The sequence below is a fragment of the Gopherus evgoodei genome, unplaced genomic scaffold (assembly GCF_007399415.2).
Source record: "Gopherus evgoodei ecotype Sinaloan lineage unplaced genomic scaffold, rGopEvg1_v1.p scaffold_31_arrow_ctg1, whole genome shotgun sequence".
Taxonomy (NCBI): domain Eukaryota; kingdom Metazoa; phylum Chordata; order Testudines; family Testudinidae; genus Gopherus; species Gopherus evgoodei.
The window spans coordinates 2,532,167-2,558,566 of record NW_022059983.1 but is presented as its reverse complement, the minus strand read 5'-3'; the positions used below and the strand labels follow the sequence as shown (position 1 = coordinate 2,558,566).

At 48.4% G+C, this 26,400-nt stretch overlaps 1 protein-coding gene across 1 annotated transcript; it reads left to right on the top strand.

Moving 5' to 3' along the window:
* Window positions 1-660: 660 nt before the first annotated feature.
* LOC115640459 (IgGFc-binding protein-like) lies at window positions 661-25,491 on the top strand. Its single transcript, XM_030543214.1, has 11 exons — window positions 661-753; window positions 1,780-1,833; window positions 6,205-7,431; window positions 13,547-13,884; window positions 14,270-14,843; window positions 15,243-15,841; window positions 17,345-17,912; window positions 20,696-21,285; window positions 22,173-22,743; window positions 23,890-24,089; window positions 25,052-25,491. Exons 2-11 carry the CDS (start codon window positions 1,782-1,784, stop codon window positions 25,199-25,201), a joined length of 4,869 nt encoding a protein of 1,622 aa, XP_030399074.1. The 5' UTR covers window positions 661-753; window positions 1,780-1,781; the 3' UTR covers window positions 25,202-25,491.
* The last annotated feature ends 909 nt before the right edge of the window (window positions 25,492-26,400 follow it).

Sequence of the window (26,400 nt, the reverse complement as noted above, 5' to 3'; positions counted from 1 at the left end):
GCGCCCAGCATAATGAGACACTGACCTTGGTTACTATGTGTCTGTGCAGCACCTGGCGCAATGAGACACTGACCTTGGTTACTATGTGTCTGTGCAGTGCCCAGCACAATGAGACACTGATCTCGGTTACTATGTGTCTGTGCAGCGCCCAGCATAATGAGACACTGACCTTGGTTACTATGTGTCTGTGCAGCACCTGGCGCAATGAGACACTGACCTTGGTTACTATGTGTCTGTGCAGTGCCCAGCACAATGAGACACTGACCTTGGTTACTATGTGTCTGTGCAGTGCCCAGCATAATGAGACACTGACCTTGGTTACTATGTGTCTGTGCAGCACCCGGCGCAATGAAACACTGGTCTTGGTTACTGTGTGCCTGTGCATTGCCCGGCGCAATGAGACACTGGTCTCAGACAGCGTGCTATAAAACAACTATGTAGATGCTGTGGCACAAGTACTAGCCACCCGAACTTGGACCCCGGGGAGCAGGAGAGTTTGGGCTTAGGCCAGTAGCTCACCTGTGTTGCAATGTCCACACTCCTTTAGCCCACTAGCTGGAAGAGATCTAGCACGTGCATGTCTCCCCAGGCTGGCCAGCTGCAGCAGACACATACTCTGCATGTTCTGGCACTCCAGGAAGCTGTGACTAATATCTTGCTCCATAGGTGTCACCTTAAGACACAGAGCAGAGTGTCTCTTGCTATATAAAGCCCTCAGGCTCCGGTTCTGGGCTGGCCAGGTGCACAGAAGAGGTAAGTCCAATTTCCTCCTCTCTTTCTCACCCCACCAGCCACCCCTTGGCTCTGTCTCACCAGGCATGGGGCTGGAAACTTGGCATTTGGAATTCCTTCCCCCGCCCCCAGTTCTCTGAGCTCTGGGGAAGTCAAATGGGCTGCCCAGGACAGCAGCGCCAGGTGCAGGGTGAGATAAGCCGGTGCAGATTTAGGCAGTGTGTAGCCAGATGGGCACTATGCAGAGACAGCCGGTACCAGAGACAGGACAGAGAGATGGGCATCGCAGAGAGAGAGGAGGCTAAACCCAGCCAGATTAGGCTCCCAAATCCCTGGTTTGGCACCTCACTGAATGGCCTTGTTGGATACCCACAGGTCAGGACGACGTCCCTGGGTTCACCCAGAGCCCCCAAAGGGAGGTCACTGAATGAGGGGCAAAATAAGGGGGTCGGAGTTTGACACTGAGTCGGAAAACTGTGACAGACAGCTAGACGGAGCCACAGAGCGGTGTGTTGGGAGGGTAGGGGTAGGTGGATAGGTAGACAGGTGGAAGGGTGTACATGGGGAGGCAGGGATGGACAAATAGATAGGTCTACATGGGGAGGGATACATAGGTTTTTATAGACATATATAAAGGTCACACAGTGAGTCAGCGGTGCAGCCAGGACACCTGGCCTCCAGCCCCCCTCCTTTCACTCACTAGACTTCACTCCCCTCCCAGAGCTGAGGAGAGAACCCAGGAGTCCTTAGTCCCAGCCCCACACCCCCCCCATACCCCATTTTAACTATTAGATACTCTGTGATACCCTCACATCAGATCAGGTCAGAAAGTGTCTGGGTTTGTCAGGGGTACCTACCCTCCATACCTATAGTCACTGAGACCCCTAGCATCCCCATCTCCACTCTCCAGGGGCTCCTGGGAGAATTCAAGGGGCTCCCCAACTCCTGTGGGTGAAGGTGGCCCCCAATTTCTCCTAGGGGCCCCAGGGCTGGAAGCCACAGCCTGTCTCCCCAAATTAACTGTCTCCCCTGCCCCTTGTTTTGCAGCCATGGCGACCAGGAGGAGTCTACTGCTTTGGGCCTGGCTGGCACTGCTGGGGGGTGAGTGTGACATGTGGGGCACGAGGGATCCCAGCATTCGGGGTGCAATGTGGGTGTCTCTGCTCAAGAAGATGCAGCCCCCTCCTTCTGGGCATCATCCTCAGCTGCCAAAGGGGACTGGATTGGAGCTAACAGGGAAACGGTTTTCCCATCCCAGGAAAGTTTTCAAGATTTTGGGGAGTGGGGTCTACTGTGGGGGCTGTGGGGCAGGACCCCTGGGTTCTCTTCCCCAGCTCTGGAAGGAGAGTGGGTCTAGTGGTTAGAGCAGGGGGGCTGGGAGTCAGGACTCCTGGGTTTTATCTCTAGCTCTGGGATGCAGTGGGGTCTGGTGGGTAGAGTGGGAGGAGCTAGGAGCCAGGACTCACACTGTGATTTCTGGGGCCAGTGACTTCCCCTTCTCTAGGACCCAAACCCCAGCCCCACCTTTCCACCAACCATGGTCTCTGGCTACTTGGTTTGGTGGGAGTGCAGGAGGACTGTGACTTTCATGTCCCCCAAGAGCTACAATCTTCCTCTCCCTCAGTAAACTGTTTCTGCCAGTGTGAGTGGAGGGCTCTGGCATGGTTGTGTTGCACACCCAGTTTGCACTAGTGTCACTGGGGACCCAACATGTAGGGCATGTTCTTTGAGTCACAGTGCTGGGAACGAACCAGTAAAGCCAGAGGGAGCAATAACCATGCCCAACAGCAGCTCAACCCCATCTTGCTGACCGCTGCCCCTGCTGGTAGGTTCAGATGTGTGCGTGTGTGTCTGTGTGTGTGAGAGAGAGAGAGAGAGAGAGAACACTCCTCCTGCTGATAGGTTCAGGCGTGTGCATATGTGTGTAAGAGCAAGAACCTCCTGCTGGTAGGTTCAGATGTGTGTGTGGGTGTGAGAAAGAGAGAACACTGCCCCCTGCTGGTAGGTTCAGACGTATGTGTGTGCGTGGTGTGTGTGTGTGTGTGTGTGAGAGAGAGAGAGAGAGAGAGAGAGAGCACTGCCCCCTGCTGGTAGGTTCAGATATGCCTCTGTGTGTGTGTGTATAGGCGTGAGCACAGTACCATGCTGGCTAGGTTCAGGGGTGTGTACGTGTGTGTGTGTACTGTACCCTGCTGGCTAGGTTCAGGGGTGTGTACGTGTGTGTGTGTGTGTGTGTGTGGCTGTACTGTACCCTGCTGGCTTGGTTCAGGGGTGTGTGTGTGTGGCTGTATTGTACCCTGCTGGCTAGGTTCAGGGGTGTGTACGTATGTGTGTTTGTGGCTGTACTGTACCCTGCTGGCTTGGTTCAGGGGTGTGTGTGTGGCTGTATTGTACCCTGCTGGCTAGGTTCAGAGGTGCGGGTGGGTGGGTGAGCACTCCACCCTGCTGGATAGAATTACCCAGGCCTCTCTTGGTGGAGGCAGAGTTCCAAGCCCCTAACTGGGGTTGAGGTGCTGCCTGGTGCCCGCCCTCTGCCCAGGGCTGAAATTCTGCTAGAGGGAACTCGCCCGGGGCTGAACAGAGCCTGGCCACAAGCCCTGAGCACGAGCCGGTGGCAGGCATAGGTGCTGGATCTAAGGGTGCTGGCAAGAGCGGCGCCAAGGTTTTTGGCACCCTAGGCGGGGGTCCTTCCACGCTCCCGACAATTCTGCAGCGGGAGGTCCTTCCGCGCTCCCGGTCTTTGGGGCACTTCGGCGGCGGGTCCCGGAGCGAGTGAAGGACCCACTGCAGAATTGCCAACGATGACCCAGAGCACGGAAGGACCCCCCGCCGCCGAATTGCCGCCAAGGTCGGCAAAATGCCGCCCTCCCAAATCCTGGCTCCCTAGGCGACCGCCTAGATCGCCTAAATGGAAGTGCTGGCCCTGGGTGCTGGGGGTGCTGCCGCAGCCCCTGCCTTGAAGTGGATTCCATCATACATAGGGTTTACAGTGTGATTCAATGGCTCTCAGCACTCCCACTGAAGCTGGGGTGGGAACAAGGTCTGAGTGGTGCATTTCCCTCCCCTTGGCTCCTATGGGAGGCAGCAATTGCTGCTAATCCTTACCAACAGCTAATTCCCTCTCCCCCACCCCCTGCCCCACACACAGCAGGGCTGATCCCCTCCAGCAGGGGGCAGCAGACAAACATGTACGTACACACACACACACACACACACACACACACACACACACACATTTCTGCTGGGCAATGCTTTGGCGGAGTGCCAGTGACTTCACCAATTTTTTGCCCAGCTGCTCCTGGCTGAAGGGCCAAGGGGTAGTGGAGGGGTCTCTGCTAAAGCATAAGTGGATTTCATGATTCACAGAGTTTAAGGCCATATCATAGGCCAGGGGAAATCACTCAGCCATTTCCCCCTACCCTCCGTACTGAGCCCAGTCGCTGTGAGATGGGAGGATCCCAGGCCCGGCCAAAGTCGGGCAGTTTACACAGCAATGAAAGAGCCCCGCAGCCAGAGCCCCGCGAGCCCAAAGTGGTTAGCACAGGCCAGCCGCAGGTTTTTCTCTGCTGTGCAGACATGGCTGAAGAAGAGCTGAAGAAGCCAGAACTTTCCTTGCAAGTTTGTGCCACAGCTTAATGCTGTCACTGTTAAAAAGTTGAGCCTACTTTCCAGTTGGAATATGTCTGGCTTGGACTCCCAGCCATTGGCTCTTCTGCCTTCCTTTAGCCCCTATTTTTCTCCCCACCAGGAAGTTATTTCAAGGCACCTCTCAATCTCCTTTTTGATCCGCTAAGCACAGCGAGCTCTGTACGTCTCCTGCTGTCATTTTTCTCCAGCCCTGAATCCTTTTGTTGGCTCTTCCCTGTCCTCTATGCAATTTTGCAATGGTTTTTTTAAAATGCAGGCACCAGAATTGGATGCAGGAGGATCCCAGTGGAAGTCTCTCCAAAGCCATACACAGGGGGAAAATCACTTCTCGACTCCTACTCACTAGTCCCGTTTATACAGCCAAGGACTGCAGTAGCCCTGGGAGCTCATGTCGAGCGGCTTGTTGGCTATGGCCCCCCTCAATCCTTTCCGGAGTCACTGCTTCCCAGTGCACAGTTCCCCAGCGTGGTGCTCTCACCTGCATTCCTTCTTCCTAGATGTAGAACTTGACATTCAGCGATATTAAACCACATTTTGCCTGAATGGGCCCAGCTCACCAAGCGACCCAGATTGCTCTGGGTAACAGCCCCGTCTTCACTGTTCTTTACCATTCCACCAAACTTTGCGTCATCTGCCAATTTTATCAGCAGTGATTATTTACTTCCAGATCACTGGTGAAAATGTACCGATCCCTGCAGAACCCCCCACCCAGTTCGACCATGATCCACCAGTTCTCAAGCTGTTGATCCATTTAACATGTTCTCTGTTGATATTGAATAGGGCTAATTTTTTAGACAGCACATGGTGCATTGCTAAGTCAAACCCTTACAAAAGTCTGCTACATCTACAGTTATCTCCATCAACCAAACTTGTAATCTCATCAAAGAATGAAATTGGTGTGTTTGACCAGACCTATTTTCCATGTCAAGGGATGTTGTGAAGGCCAAAAGGGTAATTGGATTCAAAAAAGAAATTGATAATTTAATGGAAGATAGGTCCATCAATGGCTGTTAGCCAATAGGTCAGGGACGCAACCCCATGCTCTGGGTGTCTCTAGACTCTTGCTGCCAGAAGCTGGGAATGAATGACAGGGGATGGATTCCCTCAGTAATTGGTCTGTTCTGTTTATTCCCTCTGAAGCACTTGGCATTGGCCACTGTCAGAAGAGAGGATACTGGACTAGATGGACCATTGGTCTGACCCAGTATGGCCGTTCTTACGTTTTTATCTCCTAAAATCAGGCTGATTGGCAAGAATTATAGCCTCATTCTTTAATCCGGTGTCAACTTTTCCATTATTTTGCTCAGGCTTGTTGTCAAACTAACCAGCCTCTAGCCATGACGTCATTAACATTCTTCCAGTCTTCTGGAAACTCTTGATGTTCTAAGTTTGTGAGATATAATCTAACCCCCCTAGCAAATCTCTGCTTCCCACAAAATTTCTTCATATTCAGAGATTCTTATATTCAAAGGCCAGAAACTATCACTGTGATCATCTACTTTGACTCCCCTGTACAACACAGGCCAGGGAATGTCCCTGAATTCATTCCTGTTTGAAGTAGAGCAGATCTTTCAGAGAAACAGCCCATCTTGGTTTAAAAATGGCCAGTGATGGAGAATCTCCCACAACTCTCAGTGAGTTGCTCCAATGGTTAATTACCCTCTAAGAATTTGCACCTTATTTCCAGTCTGAATTTGCATAGCATCAACTTCTGGCCATTGGATCTTATGAGACCTTTGTGTGCTAGATGCTCTTGGTGCGTTATGTGTTCAGGTGGTGTCTGGAATTGCCTTCGGTTTAGTTTGCTGTGTGTGCTCCTTCCAGGCCTCTGTGAGTCCAGCCACCTCGGCCAGGAGTTCATCACCGCCTTCATGCAGAACAGTGGCAAAGGCAAAGATCCTGACTTCCAGCTGCTCATCACCGGCTACTCTGCCATCACCTTGGTCACCGTCACCGTGCACAACTCCACTTTCCGGAAAGAGATCACAGTGGAACAAGGGCAGACAGTGACGGTGCATTTGCCACCTTCCGTGGAGATGGTGGGCAGCAGGACATTCAGAAGCACCGTGCTGGTCTGTGCCAATAAAGACATCACTGTTCTGTCTCTCAGCTACAAGCAGTATACGTCTGAAACCACTGTTGTGTACCCTGTGGAGAGCATGGGGAGGTTGTATTATGCCATGACGCCAAGCGGCAAGGCGGATGACCCCTACAAGGAGTTTGCTGTGTTGGCTTGGCAATTCCCCACTACGGTCAGCATCCAGCTGAAAGGAGCAGTGACTTTCCGAGGGGTCAGGTACGCAGCAGGAAGCAGACTCACCGTTTTCCTCCTGGCTTTCGAAGCTGCCCAGTTCCAAAGCCGAGAAGACTTATCCGGCTCTAGGATTGTGTCCTGGAAACATGTGGCCGTCCTGAGCGGCCACAGCTGCACCTCCAAACACAGCTCATGTGACCACGTGGTCGAACAGCTCCTGCCTGTCTCCAGCTGGGGCATCACCTTCATCATCCCGCCCTTATCTTTCCAACCTAAGTATGACTTGGTGTATATCGTAGCCTCCCAGAGGAGCCACCTGAGTTATCACTGGGGGAGAGAGACCTCCAGGAAGGACATGGTGGCTGGGGAGGTGATGACCCTTAATATCACATGCTCCAAGCCCTTGTACATCACCTCCAGTGCTGTAATCCAAGTTGTCTTCTTCTTCACGGGCAGAAGCAAAGAGGGCTTCACGTATGACCCCTTCATCATCAACATCCCTCCCATCACAAGCTATTGCAGGTCCTACCACCTGGATGGGATAAAGGGCTTCCAGAACTATGCACTGATCATTGCAAAAAGCTCCGAAGCTGATGGGATCACCACGGATGGACAATTGCTTGGCAGCATCCAATGGAAACCAATCCAGGGCACGGATTTCTCCTGGGCAGAGTATGGTGTGGGTGAAGGGGTTGGCTCCCACTCCCTGGAGAGCCCCAACTCCGCCTTTGGGGTGCTGAGCATTGGGATCTCAACGGAGTTTGCGGGGTATGGCTCGCAGGCTCTCTGCAGGTGTGGTAAGTCCAATTTTTTCTATCTTCGTTCCTTGTATGTGGGGTTCGGGAAAAGTTTCCAGACAAATGGCTTTTTTGCCAAAAAAGGCAGTTTTAGGATGACCCAAAACCAGTCAAAAATTTGACAAATAAAAAACATTTGGATAAGATTCATAAGGAGTTTTTGAAACCATCCATGTGATAGCTGGAGCCCAGGGGTTATGCCGCTCCCCTGAAATGGGGGAGACACCTCCCAGTCTGAGCAGCGATTTAACCATGGCTTGTGCTACGGAGAGGTGAATGACCTAACCCCAAAGCCGTGGGCTGAGCTGGTGCTGGGGGAATGTTTCAATGTTGAAGTGGTTCCATTTTGTATAAATAATTAAATATTCATGGAAGGCGGGGCTTGAATGCAAGCTGGGCTGTCCCAGGTAAGCACGTTCACCACCAGGCTAAATTGGGGAGGGCTGGGAAATGAGCCATGAGAGTGATTAAAGGATTAGAAAACCTTCGCTAACATGATAGCCTCAAGGAACTCCATTTACTTAGCTTAACAAAGAGACGGTTAAGAAGTAACTTGATTACAGTCTGTAAGTACATAAGAACATAAGAGTGGCCAGACTGGATCAGACCAAAGGTCCATCTAGCCCAGTATCCTGTCTACCAACAGTGGCCAATGCCAGGTGCCCAGAGGGAATGAGCAGAACAGGTTATGATCAAGTGCTCCATCCCCTGTTCCCCATTCCCAGCTTCTGGCAGACAGAGGCTAGAGACACCATACCTGACCATCCTAGCTAATAGTCGTTGATGGACCTATCCTCCATGAACTTATCTAGTTCGTTTTTGAACCCTGTTATAGTCTTGGCCTTCACAACATTTTCTGGCAAAGAGTTCCACAGACCAACTGTACGTAGTGTGAAGAAATACTTCCTTTTGTTTGTTTTAAACCTGCTGCCTATTAATTACATTGGGTGACCCCTAGTTCTTGTGTTATGAGAAGGAGTAAATAACACTTCCTTATTTACCTTCTCCACACCAGTCGTGATTTTATAGACCTCAATCACATCCCCCCTTAGTCGTCTCTTTTCCAAGCTGAAAAGTCCCAGTCTTATTAATCTCTCCTCACACGCAAGCCTTTCCATACACCTAAAGCACCTACCTGGGGAACAAAATATTTAATAACGGGCTCTTCAGTCTCATAGAGAAAGGGCTAAATGATCCAAGGGCTGGAAGTTGAAGCTAGACAATTTCAGGCTGGAAATAAGGCGTAACTTTTTAACAGTGAAAGTAAGTAGCTATTGGAACAATTTGCCAAGCATTGTGGTGGCTTCATCATCACTGGCCATTTTTAACTCAAAATTGGCTTTTTTTCTAACAGCTCTGCTCTAGGAATGATTTGGGGGCAGTTCTCTGGCCTGCGTGAGACAGAAAAATCTTCCGTTTGGGGGAAATTGCAAAACTTGGTTTCAACATGAAATGTTGGTATTGCAATTTATTTTAGAGTTTTTTGATTATTTTTATATTATTTCAAGACATCACAGGAGTAACAGTGCATAATATGACACAATAGAAAAACTGGAATATTCCATTTTAGTTGTATATTTTCTTTTAAAAAAAGCTGCAAGTGCAGTTGCTACTTAATAGGTACAGAAACATCTGATCTTCTTTTCCAGATCAAAGTCTCCTGCTGGGCTCTGTTTCTCTATGACACCAAATGGGTGATAGCCTTGCTTTAGTGAACCAAACCAAACCAACCAGAAGGCCGCTACCAAGTACAGACTGAAATATCTTATCTCATTCTTTAGATCGAAATGGCTCCTGCTTGTGCTATAAGGAAACACTCTGACACCGTGTCAGCCTGTCTCATTGCAAGGCAAACAGGTCACACTTTGATCTAGAAACGAAGATCAAATGTTTCGATCTGTACTAAGCAGCTGACCTGCGTGGGTTTTTTTTTTAAATGAAACAGACTATTGTAATGGTTGTATTATGTCTAGGCTGGGCAGAATTCAACTTTTATTGTTTTATAATTTTGACAGGTAATACTGAACTTTATTTTTAAATTTTAAATTTTCACCGGTGCACAAAATCATGGGTTTAAACATTACATTCATGTAAATATTCACAGTTGCAAGAAATTATGGGGTGAGAGTCAGACAATAATTATGTAATAACAGAAAACAGCACACACTGTTATATAACACTGAGAGATAAAAAGTTAAAGCTTTATCACCATCAAGACGCATATTGCCCCTATCACATATCAAAATAGACAAAGGAAATAATCTTAAACCAAACTCTAAGGTGGTCTCAGGCTGCCTCTTTCTTTCTTTGTCTAGCTGTACATTTCAATTATTATGGATGGATATATTTTCCAGCGGATCGTCTGTTCTGTGTTGTTGACATTGAACAACCAAAATAGAAACCAGCCAAGCCCAGTTATGTCACACAGGCTGTATAAAAGCTAGGTATTGTTACAGAGCAGCTGAGGATCTGAAACACAAAGGGTATGCCTACATTGTGCTGTAAATCTGAGTCTGTGGGCTCTGGGTTTGCAGACTCAGTGTTTCCAAGCCTGTGCTTGAGCATCTGCCTTGTTCTGTAAATCTGGGTTTACAGTTGCTGGACACAGATCTCACAGCCGTGCTTGTGTGTCCATATTGCATGGTACCGACCTTCTGACTTAGGTCTGCGGCTTGAGCCGCATCCACACTGCAAAGTGGCAGCAGGACTCGGGCTCTAACTGCCCACACCCCCAGTAGGGTCCTAGGACTCTTGTTGACCCTTGTCAGACTGATTTGTGTGTGGATGGAAAGGGAACTTGGGGTCAAACCTGAGTTAGAGTCCCGGCTTAGGGTACAGTGTAGACATTCCCAGAGAGGCTACAGACCATGTTTCCAAAGGTATTTTAAGCACCTGAGGATGAAAATACGTGCCAAAAGCCAGATCCACCAAGACTTAGAGATTTTTACACCTAACTCCCCAGTCTGTCCCGTTCTTAGGTGCCTGGCTGACATTTAGGTACCACTGACATCCTCAGCTGCCTAAATTTCCTCTGTTCAGTGTTCACAAAGCCCCTTGAGTTCCAGGTTCAGTGCCTAACTCCCATCACACTCACACAAGTCATCGATGCGTTGTGACTCAGTTTCCCCATCTTAAAAATGGGGCCATTATCAGTGTGCTAGTAGCACTGAGAAGCTCCATCATGGACCAGTATCAGAGGGTAGCCGTGTTAGTCTGGATCTGTAAAAGCAGCAAAGAATCCTGTGGCACCTTATAGACTGACAGACGTTTTGGAGCATGAGCTTTCGTGGGTGAATACCCACTTCGTCAGATGCATGTAGTGGAAATTTCCAGGGTCAGGTATATATATGCAAGCAAGCTAGAGATAACGAGGTACCCACAAGCCTCCTACTGCAAGACAAACCCAAGAAAGAAACCAACAGGACTCCACTGGCCATCACATACAGTCCCCAGCTAAAACCCCTCCAACGCATCATCAGGGATCTACAACGCATCCTGGACGATGATCCCACACTCTCACAGGCCTTGGGTGGCAGGCCAGTCCTCACCCACAGACAACCTGCCAACCTGAAACATATTCTCACCAGTAACTGCACACCGCACCATAGTAACTCTAGCTCAGGAACCAATCCATGCAACAAACCTCGATGCCAACTCTGCCCACATATCTACACCAGTGACACCATCACAGAACCTAATCAGATCAGCCACACCATCACCGGTTCATTCACCTGCACATCCACCAATGTAACATACGCCATCATATGCCAGCAATGCCCCTCTGCTATGTACATCGGCCAAACTGGACAGTCTCTACGGAAAAGGATAAATGGACACAAATCAGATATTAGGAATGGCAATATACAAAAAGCTGTAGGAGAACTCTTCAACCTCCCTGGCCACACTATAGCAGACCTTAAGGTGGCCATCCTGCAGCAAAAAAACTTCAGGACCAGATTTCAAAGAGAAACTGCTGAGCTTCAGTTCGTCTGCAAATTTGACACCATCAGCTCAGGATTAAACAAAAACTGTGAATGGCTTGCCAACTACAAAACCAGTTTCTCTTCCCTTGGTTTTTACACCTCAACTGCTAGAACAGGCCCTGCATCCTTCCTGACTGAACTAACCTCATTATCTCTAGCTTGCTTGCATATATATACCTGCCCCTGGAAATTCCCACTACATGCATCTGACGAAGTGAGTATTCACCCACGAAAGCTCATGCTCCAAAAGGTCTGTTAGTCTATAAGGTGCCACAGGATTCTTTGCTGCTATCATGGACCAGGAGCCTGTGGTTCTACAGCCACAGTAAAAAAAGCCAGCCCCTGCCCCAAAGAGCTTTTGGGAATAGCAATCATCCCTGCCCCTCTTTAGGCTTTTCACCGTGGGGACTGACTCTTTAGTATGTATCTGTACAGCACCTAGCACAACTAGAGGGGGTAAGGTAGCATGGGCAAATAGGTAGAGCACTGGTCGGCCCCTCATTACTCCTAGGGGTCTATTGCTGGCTTTGCTGCTGGGTGACCTTGGGTACGTCACTTGCCCCCTCTTTCCCTCAGTTTCCCCATCTGTCAAAAGAGAATAATGATACTGACTTCCTCGGTAAAGCCCAGGGACATCTATGGATGACAAGTGCTACAGAGGAGCTAGGTGGTGGTGGTATTATTATAGGTGCTACCAAATACCCTAACAATGTAAAAAGTGTTCAGTAAAAGGAATCTCATGGTGATTTCTTTTCTGTCAGGAGGAGTTACCAAACATTTTTGGCTTTAGCCAATGCCTTGTATAATAATTTTCCGAGAGAACATCAATTGTACTTTTTAATTTCTTTTTATTTTACTGTTATTGATTTAACTGTTAAGAGCTGCAGAGAATTTTCCATTTTAAGGTCTTTTTTATTTGTTTAAATGTGTGCAGTTGTGGGAAAAGATGGGGGCAGCAGATGTTAATTATTTAACGACAGACTTTGAGATTCAAAAAGTTAAACCTTTAGAACTGTTCAAACACAACTTGTCAACAGCACTTGTCAAAATCTGCCAAGTAAATAGCTGTCAGTCAATCTCCAATCAGTTCTCAAGCAGCCATCTTTTCCCTTGGCCTGTCTGTAAACGTGAATGATTATCAACGGAAATATTTCGTTAGTTTCCTGTGTGTAAGGGGAAACAGCCATTTATTGACATTTACTGATAAAAAAATCGAATCCTTCCAAGCCAAGCTCTATGCTACCAAATGCACTAACAACGTATAACTAGGCGTGAAAGGCCTAGATTGTGATGAGGAAATGTTGCTGGCAAACGTCGATTTCACTACACACCCAAAACCGACAAGAAAATATTTCCATTGGTGATCATTGAAATGTACAGACAGGCAATGTGAGAAAAATGCTACTTGAGAATTTATTAGAGTTTCATAGAATGCCTGGATTGGAAGAGACCTCAGGAGGTATCTAGTCCAACCCCCTGCTTAAAGCAGGATAACTCCCCAGGCAAATAATTGCCCCAGATCCCTAAATGGCCCCCTCAAAGATTGAACTCACAACCCTGGGTTTAACAAGCTAATGCTCAAACCACTGAGCTATCCTTCCCCACAATGTGAAGGTAGTTCCTTGGTAGAGCTGGACAAATGATGTGGACAATTTTTGTTTTATCGGTTCTAAAGCTTTTTGAATCTCAACATCTACTGTCATTAAATCATTTGCATCTTCCCCCCAGACCCTCCCCATAATTTCCCACAGCCATGGAAATAGAAATTGATTTAAATAAATAGAGGGGAAAGTGCTTAAAACCATGAAAATTTAAATTGATACTAATTGAAAACTATGCTTGAAAACAAATCGATATTATCATCAAAATTATAAAACAATAAAAATCAAACCCTGCCAAGCCTGTGTTTGTTAGCGAGACAAGATGGGTGAGGAAATATCTTTGATTGGACCAACTTCTGCTGGTGAAAGAGACGAGCTTTTGAGCTACAGAGCTCTTCTTCAGCTCAGGACCAGTTCTGCTCTTTGCTAGCTGGTGTGATGACAGATATGTGGGTCAATCATGATGCAATACAGTCCATCTATCACAGCTGGTGTGGGGGGTTTTGTGGCCTGGCAAACCTTTCTCTCCAGACAGCCCACATTCCTGCAGCACCATTAAGTGCAGGAAGAAGGAGAGATGCGAGATCACAAACTGCAGCCCAGCGTGCATCGCTGACTCAGAATCCACCTGCCGGGTGCAGGGAGAATCGCATTATCACACCTTCGATGGGCAGGCTTTCAACTTCACGGGCACCTGCACCTACGCCATCGCCAGGACCTGCGGCTCGGACACCACTCTCCCATCGTTCAGTGTCGAGGCCAAGAACCAGAAGCAGGGCAATACACGCCTCTCCTCTGTTGCTTTCGTGACAGTCTATGTCTACAATGTCACCATTTCGATGGACAGATTCACAAAGGGGCTGGTGCAGGTGAGTCCGCAGCGTGGTAGGCCTTATTTCTGGATTTCCTTGTGGTCCTGTGAATCTCAGTGTGCCCTGCTATCCCATCCCTCGGCTCCCTGACCCTAGAGCTCTGCTGGTGCCCCTCACTCCCGATCTGCAGCCTATATCCAAAGGGGAATGATGAATTCTTGGGTGGCCTCATTCATCATGGCGCAAAATGGGCTGGATTTCATGGGTCCCTGGGGGAGAAGCACCACAGGATAAATGCCCATGAGAGGTCAACCCGGTCTGGAGCCAGGACTGTCTGGAAGGCTGCTAAAGGGGGGAGCTGCAGTAGCCAAGCTAAATGGAGCGGGTGGACTTGGGGTCTCAGCAGCTTGGATAGTCAACAATTGGTTTGTACACCCTGCAGGTGAATGGCCAGAGCTCCAGCCTCCCCATCTCCCTGATGGAGGGGAAGCTGAGGGGGTATCAGAGTGGGGGCTCCGTGGTCATCGAGACTGACTTCTCCCTGAGGGTCTCCTATGACTGGGGCAGCTCCCTGGCGGTGCAGCTCCCCAGCAGCTTCTGGGAGCATGTGTGTGGCCTGTGTGGCAACTACAATGGAGACCCTGGGGATGACTTCACCACCCCCACGGGGGTGCTGGCTGCCAGCCCTGTGGAGTTTGGGAGGAGCTGGAAGGTGGAGGATGGGGACAGGTTCTGCTGGGATGACTGCCATGGAGAATGCAAGAGCTGCTCCCCAGAGATGGTCAGCAGGTACAAAGCTGAGCCCTTCTGCGGCTGGATCAACAAAGAGGCAAGTGGCCCCTTCAGCCGGTGCCACTCCGTGATTGACCCCAAAATCTACCTGGACAACTGCGTCTATGACCTGTGCATGAATGACGGCCTCCAGGAGATGCTGTGCCAGGCGCTGACGAGCTACGCCGATGCCTGCCGGGGAGAGGGGGTGGATATCGCTGAATGGAGGACGCTGGTGGGATGCTGTGAGTACACCCTGGTAGAGGGGAATTGTGTAGGGTGGTCCCAGGGTGATTGGATGAGTATGAGCCTGGGGAAACCAGTGGGGGGCACCAGCTAATGGGCAGATCTATGGGGCCAGGAGACCTTCTCCCCAAAGAAGTCCCCTTGCTAAAAACATTTAATGCTAGATGGACAGACCTGAGAACAGGGGACAGTTCGGCCCTGGCCAAGGGTGCTGGAGGAGATGGGACCTGAGGGGCTCTGCCAGCTTCAGTTCTGTGGGTCAGAACTCATGGTGCATTCGAGGGCATCGCTGGGAGCTGCTCAGCTGCACAGAGTTTGCCAGGCCCCCTCAGCACTGTGCTAAGCTGGCCAAATGCAGCAATATTCCCAGTGACCCCCATGTCCCTTCCCTTTGACAGCTCTGCCCTGCCCGGAGAACAGCCAGTACCAGCTCTGTGGCTCCGCGTGTCCTGCCACCTGCAATGACCAAGTGGCCCCTAACAACTGCTCCTTGCCCTGCGTGGAGACCTGCCAGTGCAATGAGGGCTTTGTGCTGGACGCTGGGAAATGCATCCGCAAGGCCAGCTGTGGGTGCGAGTTCCAGGGGCGTCTCTATGCTCCTGGAGAGCAATTCTGGGGGGACAGCACCTGCACCAGACGCTGCATGTGCGACCCACAGAGCAGACAGGTGAGCTGTGAGGCTGCAGGGTGCAGGACTGGGGAGCAGTGCCAGGTGAAGAAGGGCTTCCCAAACTGCTACCCCACTGGCTACGCCAGCTGCATAGCCAGCGGGGACCCCCACTACACCAGCTTCGACGGGCACAGGTTTGACTTCCAGGGCAGCTGCCTGTATCAATTGGCCGGACGGTGCCAGGAGCGGGAAGAGCTGGTGGATTTCCAGGTCCTGGTACAGAACGACAACAGGGGCCTCCGAGCCGTGTCCTTCACCAGAGCCGTGGAGGTCCGAGTGTACGGAGTGAACATCACGGTCAGCAGGGACTATCCAGGAAGAGTTCTGGTGAGTTCAGGCATTGCCCAGTCCTGAGACACCATTCATTAGAGCTTCTGCTTTGCGTTGCATTTGTCCACAGCTTCCTGGTTTAGGTCATTATCCAATTTTCCCATCGTCTTCTTTATTGTCTTCACTCATCATTGCACTTTTCATCTTCCTTCTGCATGTGTCATCAGTGAAGCTGGGTGGAAAATGGCGAGAGGGTGGAGATTCTGCAGGGAAAAACTCAAGTTTTGGGCAAAAAAAATCTAAATCTGAAACATTCTGCCCCAAAACCAAAATATTTCCTTTCTGAAATGCCCCTGCAGTGCCTCAGGGGAGTTGTAGTTTGGGTTCCTCGGTAGTTTGGGCCTTCAGGTCAGACTACATCTCACATGATGCATCAAGGGCTGTCCTCTTGGCGAAGAAAGGCAATACATCATGGCAGCACATGACCACAGGGCATCATGGGAGATGGAGGTCAGCTGGGGGGCTCTGCATATCAAGGAAAATTGCAACCCAAACTACAACTCCCATAAAGCAGGATGGTGGTATTTCAGAAGCAAAATATTTCATTTTTTGGACAAAATATTTCAGTTTGAGGCACAAACCAACTGATGGGGTTGAAAAAGTTTTGCTGCAAACAAAAATCCAATTTTTTGTGGCCAGCACTTTTGCAGTGAATGTCATTCAATAAACCAATCAATTTTCCATCAAAAAATAGTTTTCCCAGGAAAGTTGTGATCAGCCCTGAATCAGCCACGGTCACCCCTTTGTTCAGGTATTCACGTGTCATCATTGGGACCATTGTGATCATCTAGTTCACATTGTCAGAGATTTCAAAGCCAGAAAGGACCGTTGTGGTCACTTAGGCTGATGTCCTGAACAACACAGCCCAGAAAACTGCCCTGAAACTTTTTCCCACAAGCCTCTTCCAACTGCCAATCCCTTATTCAAAGTCAGACATTTTCACACCCCTCTTACATTTACCATAAGAGTCAAAAATGTATCATTGACTTGGTGCCACATTTTCAGGAACTGACAAAGAACACCCCTGACCTTGGAAGTTAACGGGGTACAGAAAGGAGACGAGAGAGTTTTTCTTTGCTTTAGATTTTAATAACATTCTCAATGTTTTCTTCAAGTTTGTGTTTGATCATTGTCCTCCTGGGATGTTGTGGGGTTTCATTGTGGTGCTGCTTCTTGCTGATTTGCACAAGGCAGGATTTATTCAAAAATGTGGGGGGAGGAGGGGGAGAAGAAAACCAACATATTCCACTGAAAATTCTGAGCATTTCAGTGCTTGGTGTGTGATGCCCATGTGGTGATTCTGCACCGCTGTTAAACATGCCCCACTCCAGCAGGGGCTGCATTCAGTGCTGGGTGGGTGATCCCTGTGCAGCATTTCTGCACAGCTGTTAAACATGCCCCACCCCACAGGCAGCTGCATTCCACTGCCGGAAGGCACATTGGGGCTTTGCAGGATGATGTCTCTGCCACTCTCACCGGTCCTTTGCCCATTGCTCGCAGGTGAATGGAGTGCTCATCAATCTGCCGTACAGCACTGACGATGGCAAAATCTCCATGTACCGGAGAGGGCAGGATGCAGCGATCCAGACCAACTTCCATCTCACCATTGCCTTCGACTGGCAGAGCCATGTCACCCTCACTGCCCCAAGCACCTACGCTGGGGCCCTGTGCGGTCTCTGTGGGAACTTCAATGGCGACAAGGGAGACGAGCTGACCATGAGGGATGGCAGAGTAGCCCCGAATGCAACAGCCTTTGGGCAGAGCTGGCGGGTGGCAGAAACACCTGACTGCGCTGAACCTGAGAAACAGGAGTGCTCCAACCTAGCAGCCGTTGAGAGACACCAGCGGAAAATCCAGGGGGAATGTGGGATGATCCTAGCGACAGCTGGGCCCTTCCGAGAGTGCCATCGCAAAGTCCCTCCAGAGGGCTACTTCCAAGACTGTATCTATGACTATTGCTTCTTCAGGGGGCAGCAGGCTGTTGTGTGCCAGATCCTCGCCAGCTACGCCGCAGCCTGCCAGGCTGCTGGGGTGACTATAGAGCCATGGCGATCCAACAGCTTCTGTGGTAACTTGGTCTCTTCTTCTGGGATGAACACTAATTCAGGGTGAAGGGAAAACTTGCAATCAAAGATCCTTAAAGAGGCCTCTGGGTGAGATCTAGTGGGTAAGAGCTGGGGGCGTTGGGAGAAGGGCTGGGAGTCAGGACTCATAGAATCATAGAATATCAGGGTTGGAAGGGACTTCAGGAGGTATCTAGTCCAACCCCCTGCTCAAAGCAGGACCAATTCCCATCTTCTATCCCTAGCTGAGTGGGGTCTAGTGGGTTAGAGCAGGGGAAACTAGGAGATTTCCAGGTTCTAGCCCCAGCACTGTAAGGAGAGTTGAGTGGTTAGAGAAGAGAGGCTGAGAATGAGCACTCCTGGGTTCTATCACCCAGCCCCAGGAGGGGAGTGGTCTCAAAGAATCATAGGACTAAAAGGAACTCTGAGTGGTCATCTAGTCCAGTCCCCTGCACTCACAGTAGGACTAAATCTAGACCACTGGTAGGCAACCTGCAGCTGGGAATGGCAAACCGTGGCCCCTGGGAGCTGCGTGCAGATAGTCAATGTAAACAAACTGTCTCGTAGCCTGCCAGCAGATTACCCTGACAGGCCGTGCCTGCAGGTTGCCCACCACTGATCTAGACCATCCCTGACAGGTATTTATCTAACCTGCTGTTATATATCTCCAACAATGCAGATTCCACAACCTCCCTAGGTGGTTTATTCTAGTGCTTAACTTCCCTGACAGGAAGTTTTTCCTAATGTCCAACCTAAACTGTCCTTGCTGCAATTTAAGCCCGTTGCTTCTTGTTCTATCCTCAGAGGTTCAGAAGAACAATTCTTCTCCTTCTTCCTTGTAACAACCTTTTATGTACTTGAAAACTGTTATCATGTCCCCTCTCAGTCTTCTCTTCTCCAGACTAAACAAACTCAATTTTTCAATCTTCCCTCATAGGTCACATTTTCTAGACCTTTAATCATGTTTATTGCACTTCTCAGGACTTTCTCCAATGTGTCCACATCTTTCCTGAAATGTGGCATCCAGAACTGGACACAATACTCCAGTTGAGGCCTAATCTGTTTGGAGTAGAGCAGAAGAATTACTTCTCGTGTCTTGCTTACAACAGTCCTGCTAACATGGCCCAGAATGATGTCTGCTTTTTTTGCAACAGTGTTATACTGTTGACTCATATTTAGCTTTGATCCACTATGATCCCAGATCCCTTTCCACAGTGCTCCCTTCTAGGCAGTCATTTCCCATTTTGTATATGTGCAATGGATTGTTCTTTCCCAAATAGAGTACTTTGCATTTGTCCTAACTGAATTTTATCCTATTGACTTCAGACCATTTCTCTAGTTTGTCCAGATCATTTTGAATTTTAATCCTATCCTCCAAAGCACTTGCAACCCCTCCCAGCTTGGTATCATCTACAAACTTTATACATGTATATGCTAGTGTCTAAATCATTGATGAAGATATTGAACAGAACTGGACCCAGAACTGATCCTTGCGGGATCCCTCTCGTTATGCCCTTCCAGCTTGATGGTGAACCACTGATAACTACTTTCTGGACCGGGAAGGCGGGTGGTCCAACCAGTTTTGCACCCACCTTACAGTAGCTCCACATAGGTTGTTTTGCCCTAGTTTGTCTAGGAGAAGGTCATGCAAGATAAAAAAAACTTTTACTAAAGTCAACATCTACCGCATACCCCCCATCCACAAGGCTGCCAACTCTCTTGAACTGTTTTTCCCCTTAGACTTGCTTCTCATAGGATCTTACCTATCAACTGCTTGAGTTTGCTAAAGTCTGCCTTCTTGAAATCCATTATCTTTATTGTGCTGTTTTCGCTCCTACCTTTCCTTAGAATCATGAACTCTACCATTTCATGACCACTTTCACCTAAGCTGCCTTCCACTTTCAAAGTCTCAACCAGATCGTCCCTATTTATAAAGATCAAATTTAGAACAGCCTCTTCCCTAGTAGCATTGTCTACCTTCTGAATGAAAAATGGTCTCCAATACATCCCAAGAACTTGTTGGATAATCTGTGCCCTGCTGTGTTATTTTCCCACTAAGTTCTGTGCTTTGGATGATTTTGTTAGTTGTTTAAAAACAGCCTCATCTATCTCTTCTTCCTGGTTAGGTTGTCTGTAGTAGACCTCTACCATGACATCACCCTTGATTTTTATAGAGTCTGATGGTAAAAGCAGCGCAGTTGTATAGGAATCAAAACATTTGAGTTTCCACAGAAAGTTTCAATTTTAACAAAATGGCATCTTCCAGCAGAAAACCATTCTGATGGAAAATTCTTGACCACCTCCAGTTTTGTTGTCCTTCATTTTCATGTTGATGATTCTATCATTCTTCTTCTAGGTGTTTGAATTTTGCTATTGCCTTCTTTTCTTCTCCTTTTTCCTCATTCTATTGTCCTTCTTTTATGTCTCTGGTGGTTATATTCTCCTCCCTCCTTGTCTTACTCTATCCCTTCGTCACTTGGCTCCATGCAGATCGTGTATCCTTGAGGGACTGCTTGGACCACGGAGACTGATCTTCCACTGAAGGGTTTGATCTTTGTATTTTACCAAGCAGAATATATTCATTTCAGAAAATGATCAATTTTGGAAGCAAACAAATTAATATAATTTAAAAAATCAGCAGAAAAAATATTTTAAAAATGAATGGAACCAAAGTGCTTTAAATTCACATGAAATTGTTCGGGAGGGATTTTTCTTTCTGACAAACTCATTGATTCCACAAGCTTTTTCTCACCCTCATCTGCACATTCTCTCTCATCATCTGCTGCAGACGCCACCTGCCCCCGTAATTCCCACTACGAACTCTGTGGGAGCGGTTGCCCTGCCACCTGCCACGGCCTCTCGGCGCCGGACGGCTGCGACGCCCCCTGTTCTGAAGGGTGTTTCTGCGATGCCGGGTTCCTCCTGAGTGGAGACCAGTGTGTCCCCATCGAGCAGTGCGGTTGTGTGCACCAGGGCAGGTACTACAGGAAGGGAGAGGTGTTCTACACCAGCGCCTCCTGCCAGGAGAAGTGCCGGTGCCAAGACAACGGAGTCGTCGAGTGCCAGGAGGCCTCCTGCAGAGCCAGTGAGGAGTGCAGGGTGGAGAGAGGCGTCCTGGGCTGCTATCCTGCAGGCAGATGCACTGTGGCTGGTGATTCCCACTACCTGACCTTTGATGGATGGGCTTTCGTCCTACATGGCAATTGCACCTACACCTTAGCCAGAGTCTGTAGCAGCGATGCTGGGCTGGTGAACTTCTCCATGGTAGTACAGAAGGAGAATGCTGGTGATGGTCGCATGGCTCGGATGAGGACAGTGGCCGTCTCCATTCATGGTTACACCATCATCATGGAGAGAGGGAGGAAGTGGAAGGTCATGGTAAGTTTACATTTCAGATTAATGTCACCAACATCTGAGGTCTACTCCGTGACTGACCCAATGTTCCCCAGTGAAATAAAGTTTATTCAGTTCAGAAAGTGGAGAGCAAATGAAAGGGTCTAATGGGTGAGGTTAACCCAGGTGACCACATCTGCAGCTATTCAAAGCCTCAGGGAGGGAAGCGTTTGTAAGGCCACGTCTACACTTACAAGCTTACAGCGGCATGGCTGTACCGTGTAGCCATGTTATGCCGATAGGAGAAAGCTTTCCCGTCGCCATAATAAAACCAGCTCAATGAGTGGCAGTAACCATGTTGGTGGGAAGGCGGGAGACGGTCTCCCACCGACATAGCACTGTGCACACGAGTGCTTATGCCAGCAAAACTTGTCTCTCAGGGAGGTTTTTTTTTCACATCTCTGGGAGACAAAAGTTTTGCGAACGGAAGTGCTAGTGTAGACAGGGCCTAATTCCAGCCCAGATTCTGCTCACACCTGTACAAGTGTAAATCTATTGACCTCAATGCAAATCCACAATGACTCTATTGACAGCAGTGTATAGCTGGAGGTACTCCATTGATGCCGATGTAAATCCCGAGTTACTCCATTGACATGATGAATATCTGGAGTTACTCCACTGACACCAGTGTAAATCCAGAATAGCTCCATTAATGCCAGTGTAGATCTGGAGTTATTCTGACACCACTGTACATCCAGAATAACTTCATGGAGGCCAGTATCTATCCACAATAACTACACTGACGCTTGTGTTACTCAGCTGACTCTAGTGTAGTTCTGACAATATGTGTAATCCTGTGCGTGTGTGTGGTGCCAGGACACAGTTGCTGAGTTCCCACCAGTGACAAGTGAATTTTCTACTTATTGGCACAGGTGGGCGGTGAGCTCTACAATCTGCCACTGGCTATGGACGAGGGGAATCTTCTGATCAATCAAGAGGGGAACAACATCATTGTCCAATCAGCCTCTGGCCTACAAGTCCTTTACGATGTTGCATCCTACCTCCTACTGTCCATCCCCAGCAACTACAAGGGACATGTATGTGGCTTGTGTGGCAACTTTAATGGAGACAAGAACGACGACTTCCTGCTGCCCAGTGGGAAGAGCGCCCAGAACGCGAATGAGTTTGGGAGCTCCTGGAAGGTGCCCGTTGATGGTGCCACGTGCGCCGATGGCTGCAATGACAGATGCCCTATCTGTAATGCAACCCAGACAGAACCGTACCAGACTGAGAGGTATTGTGGTCTCATTAGAGCAGCCTCAGGTCCCTTCAGAGACTGTCACTCGCTGGTCAGCCCTGCCGAGTACTTCAACCACTGTCTCTACGACATGTGTGCTACCAATGGGACAGGCAAGACCCTCTGCCAGAGCCTGCAGGGCTACACAGCCGCATGCCAGGCAGCTGGGGCCAAGATCAGAGCTTGGAGAACATCCTCCTTCTGCCGTGAGTTTATAGAGCAACCTGTAGCCCTGATTTCACCTTGTTGCATGTCACTTAAAGCATGTGCAAACTGCATGCCAGTCCAGGGAGTGTGGGGGAGGATGCCAGCTGGGTCAGACTGAACTGTGGAGGAAAGGGAAATGACTCTATCCTCAGTCGTCACCACATTTCACATCTGGGGCCTTCTGCACAGTGCTACCACTTGAGTGCTACTGCTTGAGCTAATTCAGAGATTCATAGATGCTGAGGCCAGGAGGGACCATTAGATCCTCTAGTCTGCCCAGTCAATCACAAGACCTTAAATTTCACCCAGTTACGCCTGAATGGAGGCCAATAACTTGTGTTGGCCTAAACACGATGGCATCCAGTCTTGATCCACCACTTCCCTTGGGAGTTTGCTCCAGTGTTTAATCTCCTCACAGCCCCACTGTTAAAAAAAAAAAAGTGCCTTATTTCTGATTAGAATTTGTCTGGCTTTTGCTTCAAGCTGTTGGTTTGTGTTCTGCCTTTCTCCACCAGACTAGAGGACTTTAGTACCCATTATTTTCTCCTCTTGAAGTTATTTACATACTGTAATCAGGTCACCATTTGATGAGCTGAACAGACTGAGCTCCTTAAGTCTCTTACTGTCCGGCATTTTTTTTCAGCCGTCAAATCATTTTTGTGGCTCATTTCTGCACCCGCTGCAGTTTTGCAACATCCTTTTAAAAATGTGGGCACCAGAGCTGGATGCAGTGTTCCAGTATCAGTCTCACCAATGCCTTATACAGAAGTAAAATCCCCTTCTTGTGCCTAATTTCTACTCCCGGTTTATATATCCAAAGGATACACTAGGCCTCTTTGCCACAGCATTACTCTGGAAGTTTGCATCTGGCTGCTCATCCAGATCCTTTGCTGTTCAGGATACAGTCCTCCATTCTGTAGGTGTGGCCTGCATTGTTTGTTCCTACATGTGTAACCTTGCAGGAATAAGTATTTCTTAATGGAAAACTGGGATCAATAGTAGGCTGTTATCCTCTAGAGGCAGACAGAGTGCACACACTTAACCAGAGTGTTTATAGGAGAAGTCAGTGGAGAGGAACATGGTTACTATCTATGGTGGAGTTTGTGTTCCATGGATCTCTGCATCTCATTTGTTTCACAATCTAGCTCTCACCTGCCCAGCTAAGAGTCACTACGAACTCTGCACCCGCTCCTGCGATTTCACCTGTGCCGGCCTGTCCAATTCACCCCAGTGCACGAAGAGATGCTTCGAAGGCTGCCAGTGCGACAACAGGCTGCTGTTTGATGGGGAGAGTTGTGTGTTTCCGGGTGGCTGTGGATGCTTCAGATATGGAAGATACATCAAGGTAGGCGACTGGTAACTAAAGCTGAGCAAATAACTGACAAAATAATTTGTGGGGCGGACGCGGGGGAAATTGCTTCAGGTCAAATGGAAAACTTTTTTGTTTTCTCGTGCCAAAAATAAAAACTGGAGAAAAAAATTATTTTGGGTGGGACAAAAAGTTTCATTTCATTTTAGGGTTTTTTTTATCTTTTTAAAAAAAATTCTACATGAAATGATGTTTAAAAACAATGGCTCAAAATGTCTTGTTTTGAAAATCTTGAAATTAGACATCTAGACATTTTTTTTTCTTTTTTTCCCAGAACTCTGTCAAATTCACCCCTATTTCCCAAGAGTTTCCATTGATCCAAAGCTGCATTTCTGGCAAATAAATTATTAATTCAAAAAATTTTCACCAAGCCCCTCTGGTTCCAGTGAAGCCTGTGTCTGGTTAAGATTCTCCTGGCTGCCAGAATCTTGGCACTTAGGTTGTTAGAGCAGTTAAGCTAAAACAAAATCCTGTCGGGCACTAAAGAACCCTTTCTGACATGCCTTTGGAGCTGAATATCAGTTACTGCACACAGTCCAGCCTCTTAGAGCCCAGTTCTTCCTGAGCTACTGTAAATCAACATGTTCAGTCAAAGAATAATGTCTTTGGTAACTAGCCATTTGCAGAAGCTTGGTCTTGTGAGGAAGCCACAGGATTGGCAGTCAGGACTCCTGGGTTCTATTTTCAGCTTTGGGAGGGGCTGGGGTCTAGTGGATCACATAAGGGGTGGGATGGACTGGGAATCAGGATTCCAAGGTTCTAGTCATCCTTCTGGGAGGGGACTGGGCTCTAGCACAAATCTGGTGTAAGTCAAGTGATGTCAATGGATACTGGGGGTGGGAAACATTTACAGCATTGAAAGGTCGAGTGGAGACAGTGAACGCATGTTTCTGACCAAGGACTAATGCGTCACATTTGACTCTTGCTCTCTTCCCCAGTCAACGGAGACTGTGATTTCTGCCAACTGCACTGAGAATTGTACATGCTATCTGAGGAGCAATCTTGTGTGTCTGAAAGCCACCTGTGAGCCGAGACAGACCTGCATGCTCAAGAACGGCACACACAGCTGCACAAAGGAGAGAGAATAGTGAGGGCCATGGCACCCAACAATGGACAAGTTAGAATGTATATGATTTAGAGCTACCATTGCAGTCGCTTTGTTTTATTGTGTTCTGTGGTGCTATCCATGACATGGGTGCATGTGCATTGTGCTTCTGAATTATTTTTTTATAATATTACTGGCCAGCCACAAGATGGCGCCGTTACAATAGTTTTGCCAGTTCTGTTAACTGAATGTATAGGAGATCTTGAAGAATGCCATGTGGTAGTTGTGGTGCATTTCTTTCTGTCTTCAGTAAAGTGGGTTCTTTCTGCTGCAGTGTCTCTGATGGACTATAATTTCTATGGGAACAGCTGCTGCCCACATCTTGTACCTGCAAAAATTAACAAAGATCATCCAATGATGCCCAAACCTTGCACTTTGTTTCACTCTGTGAAATCTTGCACTATACAAACCTGGACTTCATAAAAGCTAGTGCATTGCAACCTCGACCTTCTCAAAGACATTTCTCTCCCAAACTTTCAGCACATAAATTGTGAGCTTTTGGGGGGCAGATTACATATCTTTCACTTCTCTGTGAAGTGATATGCACACCTGTAGCACTGTAGAAACCATAGGCGCTGACTCCGTGTGTTCTCCAGGGCTAATGGGACTTTTCAGCATGGCCATGCAAAGGAGAGGAATTGCAAGTGGGCGGCTGCTGCTCCATGGGGGACAGGGCACAAGACGGCAGGGAGCCAGGTCCTGGCAACTAAGAGCATGGGATGTTTCCTCAGTTGGAGGCAGCAAGACCATCTCCAGTGAGGACAGTGACCTCTGCCCTTCCACCACCCCATGAGCACTGGCTATCTACAGCCCTTTATTTTCATTTTTTACCAATTTTCACTCTTTTTAAAAGAATTGTAATAAGCACTGATAAATTCCTGGGAAATATTAAACAAAATAAAAAACCTAAAATGCAAGGCCTGACTTCTCCACTCAGTGTATAGCAGCATGTGGCCCAGAGGGGAACTGAGGGGACTTGTAAAAAAATATTTCCCAAATTCCCACCCAAATATATAATTGACTCTACAGCAATAACCTGACACTCCTGCTCCCAGACTGAAGTGATTAACGTGGGCACCCTCTCCCCCAGCAGAACTGGACAGCGGGTGCCACAGACGGGGCAGAATTAGAGGGGTTCAGGGAAGGGTGACAAACTGGACTCAGAGAAGGAGGCCAGGTGTC